Raw genomic sequence first — 6,458 nt, forward strand, 5'->3', positions numbered from 1 at the left:
AATGTAATATATAATTACCAAACAAAAAGCAATCTATACAGAAGGATGCGATGGCGACTTCAGAGGCTTTCACGCGAGGTGGGTTCAGTTAAGGGTTAGGGTTTCAGACATTGTCTGCAGCGGCCCGCGACTGTTATTCTCTCCACTCCCGGTCATCCGCATCCGGCGCCGCTTATCTTTCAGGTTATAGGCCGGATCCGACGCTCTACGGTTAGCCCGTCTCCGTGCAGCACCATCTCCACCGTTTACTTACCATAACCGTTACGGCTGTTTTGCTGTCGCGACCCGTTTCCCTCCACGGTTATCTGCGCTTCGAGGTGTCCGCCGTTCCGAGGGTTTTGTAGCTGGCATCATGGAGGACCAGGAAGCTGTCGACTATACTGAAGACCCGCTGGAAGGTGTCTCCATCTGGCGTACGCCCCTTTCCACATCACAAGGTATGCTCCACTCTGATCTCCCGGAAAATTTGGTTGCCTACTCTGCCGGGATGTCTCCGCGACATTTTCCCGTGATTCTCCCGGATATTCCCCCCACCTGGCCGGCTTTGTCTACGCCTCCTCACTCTCCGGCCACTCTGGGGTTTGTGACAGGCTGTATCAACCCTAACCCTAGTTCCTCTCCTCATCCTGCCTCGTTGCCCTGGTCCTCATCAGCAGATCTGCCTTCCGCTCTCCCCTTATCCTCCCCCCCTGCCGCCGGTACTTTCTCTGGAAGCTTCACTGATATCCCTCCCCTCTCCGGTCCATCTACCTCCGCTGGCATTAGCTCCCGTCCCCCTGCAACAAGCACTCACCTCCCACTAGGTATCGGCTCCGACCCGGCATCGAATCCCTTCCCGCATCCCCCGCCGAGATCTGGTCCCTAAAAGAAGTACCGATGCTTCAAATCCAGGGAGGAGGATATTTTTCTCAGGCTTGAGGAGGACATCCAGTGGGGTGAAATCATGGATTTTGCGGACAGAGTCCTTGTGGGTCGCATCAGAGGAAGGAATTACTCGGCTGCACGCTTGAAAGCCTGGGCTACTGAAGTCTGGGGCCATCACCTGGTAGACATCCCCTTCGTGCAAACCTTTGTGAGGGGATGGTTCGCATTAAGGTTCGCTCGTGCCGACCACACAAATTGGGTCCTTTCCTCATTTTGGCATTTCGAACACGCCCCGGTCCTCCTTAAATGATGGACCCCTATGTTCGACCCGGCTACTGAGCAGATTGGGATAGGACCTGTATGGATCAGGCTTCCCGGCCTCCCCCTGCAGTTCTGGTCTGAAGATATTTTTCGGAGAATTGGAAACGCCATCGGCGTCTATATGGACTACGACAAGTCGTATCTGCACACCGGCATGATGGCTTACGCGCGGCTTCTCATCAATCTGGACACCAGGGGAGGTTTACAGGAATATATCACTATTCAGTGGAGGGACTCTTCCAGGAAACAGAGTATTGACTATGAAGGGATCCCGTACAGATGCCGTAGGTGTCACAAAGTTGGGCATCTTTACCGGGACTGCCCTCTTCTCCGAAAAGGGCTAGATCGTGCACAAGACGTGGTACCGGATCAATCTATCCCTCCTCCTGCACAGCCCCCATCTGCGGAGCCCTTGGAATCTCCAGAGTAGGTCGTTGGCGCTCCTCAAAACCCTCCTGGCACCTCGACGGAGGAACCCACCCGCTCATCGCCTGCCCCCGCTCCAGAAGACTCTGATCCGGCGGGCGACGATACACCGGGTATGTCTGTCGCTTCCACATCTATTGTTTTTACATCTATGCATGATCCGGTTGTCTCTGTTTATATGCATCGGGTTGCCTCTCTTCCACCCCCCCCATCTGCTCCTTTTCAGACTTCCTCCCCTGCACCTGTACCTCCCTCCTCTCTCATCTGCTCCATCCCGGCCCCCTCTCCTAGCACATCGCCGTGCCCGCCATCTCTTCCCTCGCAGTTGATGGATTCGCTTTCGGTTCCCTCTCCCCCTGCTCCTCCCAGATACTCCCTCCGACCCCGACCTAGAGGTATCGGCCCAGATGCCATCGGTCTGGACCTTGATACCGCGCCTACCTCTCATAAGCTCTCTCGAGGGCGACCATCTCGCATTTCGAAAGCCAGACATGCTGCTGATGCTGAAGTCGCTATAGGACGACAACAGACCATCTTAAGGGCCCTTAGAGCATTGAATGGCCCTGCTACTCATCCGACATGAAGATACTATCCTTTAACTGCAGAGGGTTAGCTAGTTCACCCAAAAAACTAGCCCTCAGGAGACTTCTCTCCCTCTCACAATCGGATATTATTTTTCTGCAAGAAACCCTCTGTCCTGCGGACACCCTTATTCCCACCCTCCAGGCCTGGTTGCCCTACTGGACTTTTCACGCTCTGGATGCTTCCGGGAGATCTGGCGGTTTGGCGATTGGGATCAATAATAGAGCGCTGAGAATCAAGAATACTTGGGGTGGCAGAGGGTTTATTGGTATAGACGCCTATGTTCTTTCTATGGAATTAGATCTTCGGCTCATCAATGTATACGGTCCTTGCTCAGATAGGGCTGCCTACTGGAATTCTTTACTGGATTCAGTACTATTACAACAGGATAATATCATACTTGGAGGAGATTTAAATTTTACCATGGGATTCTGTGAATCATGGGGACATGCAGCCCGATTGACCCCTTCTCGGAGACTATATCTACTCTATTGAATAAGCACCACTGGATAGACACACCCATGGCAAAATTACAACATACTTGGTCTAACAATTGAAGTGGTGAGCAGAGTCTAGCCAGGAGACTCGACAGATTTCTTATCAAAGAATCCCTCCACAACAGGATTGCCCGTATAAGGCAATGGGTGGGCTCTGGAGGCATATCTGACCACCGTCCAATCTTTTTGGAGATCTCTGATATCTACAACAAAATTAAGAGCCCCTTCAAATTTAACTCCTCCTGGTTAAAGGACCCCTCCTACATTCAGATGGTAACCGAGTATTGGCAGAGAAACCCTATCAGAGAGGATGAAAACTTCACTGAAGGTTTCATCAGGAAATTAACGAGCTCAAAAGGATCTCAAAGCTATGGGCACATCAGAAGAGACTCCGGATGATCATTTTTTGAGGGAGGCAGAAAGAATCTTAGCATCACATGAAGACGAGGCAGGAGGCATCTTTCCTACACAGGAAAGAAAAGATCTATACATGTCCCTCATTGCAAAGCGATCACAGATCCTGAAGGACAGAGAGGAAAGCTGGAGGCTGCGGAGCAGAGCTATATGGCTCTCAGAAGGGGATAACAACACCAAATCCTATCACAAATTTGCCAACGGGAGGAAGGCTATTAACACTATTTGGGAATTAGTGGATGCCCAGGATCATATCGTTACTTCTCAGAGGCACCTTGCTAAGCTAGCAACCGACCATTTCAGAAGCATATACAAGGCTCCCCGTGAGGCCAGCATTCTTGAAATAATGAGGGTGGCCGAAAAATTCCCCAGATTTGTCTCCCCAGAGGAACATGATGATCTCACCAAGGAGGTGACCATGGCAGAGCTAGAATCGACCATCAAATGGTTTAAGAAGGATAAAAGCCCTGGCCCTGATGGTTGGACCATCGAATTCTACATAGCCTTTTTTGACTTAATGGCAGACGATCTCCTGAAGATCGTCGAACTGAGCAGGCAATCTGGTAGGGTCTCCTCGGCTATCAAATCTACTTTCATCGCCCTCATTCCTAAAACCGATCACCCTACATCTTTCAATGATTTCAGACCCATATCTCTTTGCAATTGTCTCTACAAGATCATCGCCAAAATCATTGCAAACCGTCTGAAGCCTCTATTATCTCGCCACATTTCATCTGAACAATTTGCCTTCCTTGACCATCGGCAGATACATGAAGCCATAGCCACTGCTCAGGAACTCCTCCATTCCCTCCACATTAAAAAACAAAAAGGTATGATCCTCAAGGTTGACCTATCCAAAGCATTTGATAGAGTAAATTGGTTATACATCAGATTGCTCTTGACTCACCTAGGCTTCCCCTTCGACTACATCAAATGGGTCATGAGTTGTATATCAGATGTTGCTTACAGTGTTCTTCTAAACGGGGAGGCCACATCCTTTTTCACTTCGGAAAGAGGGCTCAGACAGGGCTGCCCCCTTTCCCCCCTTCTATTCCTTCTTGTCATCGAAGGGCTGAGCAGGCTTATCATATACTCCAGAGATAGGCATCAGATTACTGGCATTAACATCTCTGGAAATTTTCTCCTCACCCATTTATTGTTTGTGGATGATATTCTCATTTTTCTAAATGGAGGCATTGGCGATGTCACTACTCTACACAATATTTTTCTCCTGTTTCAGCAAGCTACGGGGATGATGGTAAATGACAGTAAATCTACTATCACGACTGTTGGTGTTACACGTCATGAACTTGCATATGCTACCCAGCGCTTCCCCTTCACCTCATCCTCGCTCGCTGATGGCATCAAATACCTGGGGTACAGGTTAAAACCTCTTGGCTACAAAATTGCTGACTGGACATGGCTTCTCGCAAAGGTGGAGAAAAGACTCCAAATCTGGTACCACAAATATCTCTCTAGAGCGGGTCGTCTGATCCTCATCAAAGCCGTCATTGAAGCTACGCCAGTTTATTGGATGACACTGGCCTGGATACCCCGAGGTGTCTTAAACAGACTACAGAGCATCTGTACCAGATTTCTATGGAATGGACATCAGCCTGGGAAAGTATTTGCATGGGTGAAATGGGATACCATTGCCAGACCAAAAAGTTGGGGAGGCTGGGGTATTAAAAGGCTAGATCTATTTGCAAAAGCATTAGCTGCAAAGCTTGGCTGGCAACTACTGACCACAGACAGCCTTTGGTCACGAGTAGCCCAAGCAAAATACATCTGGCCCACACACCTTATGGACTGGTTCCGACAGCAACATAACGTGGGACACAATATCTCTAATATATGGAAGGCAGTTTTACTATCCCTCCCCCTTTTGCGGGACGGCATTACCTGGCGCATTAAGAGTGGACAAGATGTAAGAATAGGCATGGACCCATGGGTAGGATGTGGCAACATGCACAGACTTTCGGATGGCCTTATCAGACATCTTCATAGCAGGGGCATTACTCACATAAATCATATTGGTGACAGTGCAAACTCTACTTTCCTACAACAAGCTTGGATCTCCTCGGCGGCCCTAGATATCCCGGAACAATGGCAGTTAGAATGGAGTAATTTTACAGATGCTCTCACCCAGGCAAACATCAGATTGACTGAAGGACCGGACGAGCTCATATGGGCCATTGCCAAACACGGTCTTTACTCTCCTAAAATGGGATACCTGAAGTTAATGGAACCACATAAGCCTCCTGACATCCTACCGCACTGGAAAAGGATCTGGAAACTCCAGGCCGCCCCTCGTTGTCGTTTATTGATGTGGAACATCATTTTTGATAAAATTCCCACTGGAAAAAATCTCTTGAAACGATCTTTCAACGGACCCTTCAGATGTCATCTTTGTTGTTGCGAAGAGGAGAGTACTGATCATCTTTTCATACACTGCACAGTCACTAGAGAATTCTGGCACAGTATATCATCTTATATTACCTCCCTTAAAGCTTGGCAAGGGACTAATATTTTGGATGCTTGGAACAATTGGACAAGAGAACACTCAGGCAAGCCCATTAACATGCCCCTCCTAGTATGCTGGCTATCTGGATAGCTCGGAATCAAATCATCTTTAACAACAAGGCTCCCCACTGGCCGAAAATTCTGAGTCACACCATTGCTGATTATAATATGCTCCCTGAGATAGACTGCACTGCACCAACACGTTCTTTTGCTCCTATTACCATTGATAAATCTAAGCCCTGGGCCTATTTTGATGGCTCTGCTCAGGATGAGGGATGCGGCGGGGAGCAGTATTATATTTAAACGAGACCCATTGCTTTAAGATCCAGATTAAGCTTGAAAATGGCACCAATAACTTTGCAGAATTAAGCACCGCAAAACATATCATACATTTTGCAATCCAAAAACAATGCAGACACCTTCAACTATTTGGAGATTCACAGATAGTTTGCAATTGGCTAAATTCTGCATCTCATTGTTTTGCTTTCTCTCTGAGACATATTCTTGACGAAGCCAAAAGACTGATTACATCTTTTGAATCTTTTGTCTGTCGCCATATTTACAGGGAACAGAACACTGAAGCTGACCAACTTTCCAAAGAAGCAGCGCACAGCCATCTAGATCAATGGCTGATACAGGAGGAGATTGATGGAACCTTCCATCAATACTATCACAGGCTTATATGGATCTTAATAGAAATGGGTCTCAGACCCGTACATAAACAGTCACAGCTGATATGTTTCTTTTTGATAACACGTACTCATGATTGTACATTTTATATACAGTAACTGTCTAAACAGAGCTCTTTGCGTAGAGCAAGTTTTTGATATT

General features: G+C 48.0%; 2 protein-coding genes across 2 annotated transcripts; both read left to right on the forward strand.

Moving 5' to 3' along the window:
- The first annotated feature begins 1,183 nt into the window (after positions 1–1,183).
- LOC149213316 (uncharacterized) lies at positions 1,184–1,615 on the forward strand. The gene has a single exon (XM_089388976.1). The coding sequence runs from the start codon at positions 1,184–1,186 to the stop codon at positions 1,613–1,615; it is 432 nt and encodes a 143-aa protein (XP_089245102.1).
- A 1,445-nt stretch (positions 1,616–3,060) lies between these two features.
- LOC149213317 (uncharacterized) lies at positions 3,061–5,718 on the forward strand. Its single transcript, XM_089388977.1, has 2 exons — positions 3,061–3,551; positions 4,074–5,718. The coding sequence occupies exons 1-2, from the start codon at positions 3,061–3,063 to the stop codon at positions 5,716–5,718; spliced, it is 2,136 nt and encodes a 711-aa protein (XP_089245103.1).
- The last annotated feature ends 740 nt before the right edge of the window (positions 5,719–6,458 follow it).

This window comes from Pinus tabuliformis, chromosome 1_1 (assembly GCF_031772625.1).
Source record: "Pinus tabuliformis cultivar Carrire ecotype Pingquan chromosome 1_1, CPIR1, whole genome shotgun sequence".
Lineage (NCBI taxonomy): Eukaryota > Viridiplantae > Streptophyta > Pinopsida > Pinales > Pinaceae > Pinus > Pinus tabuliformis.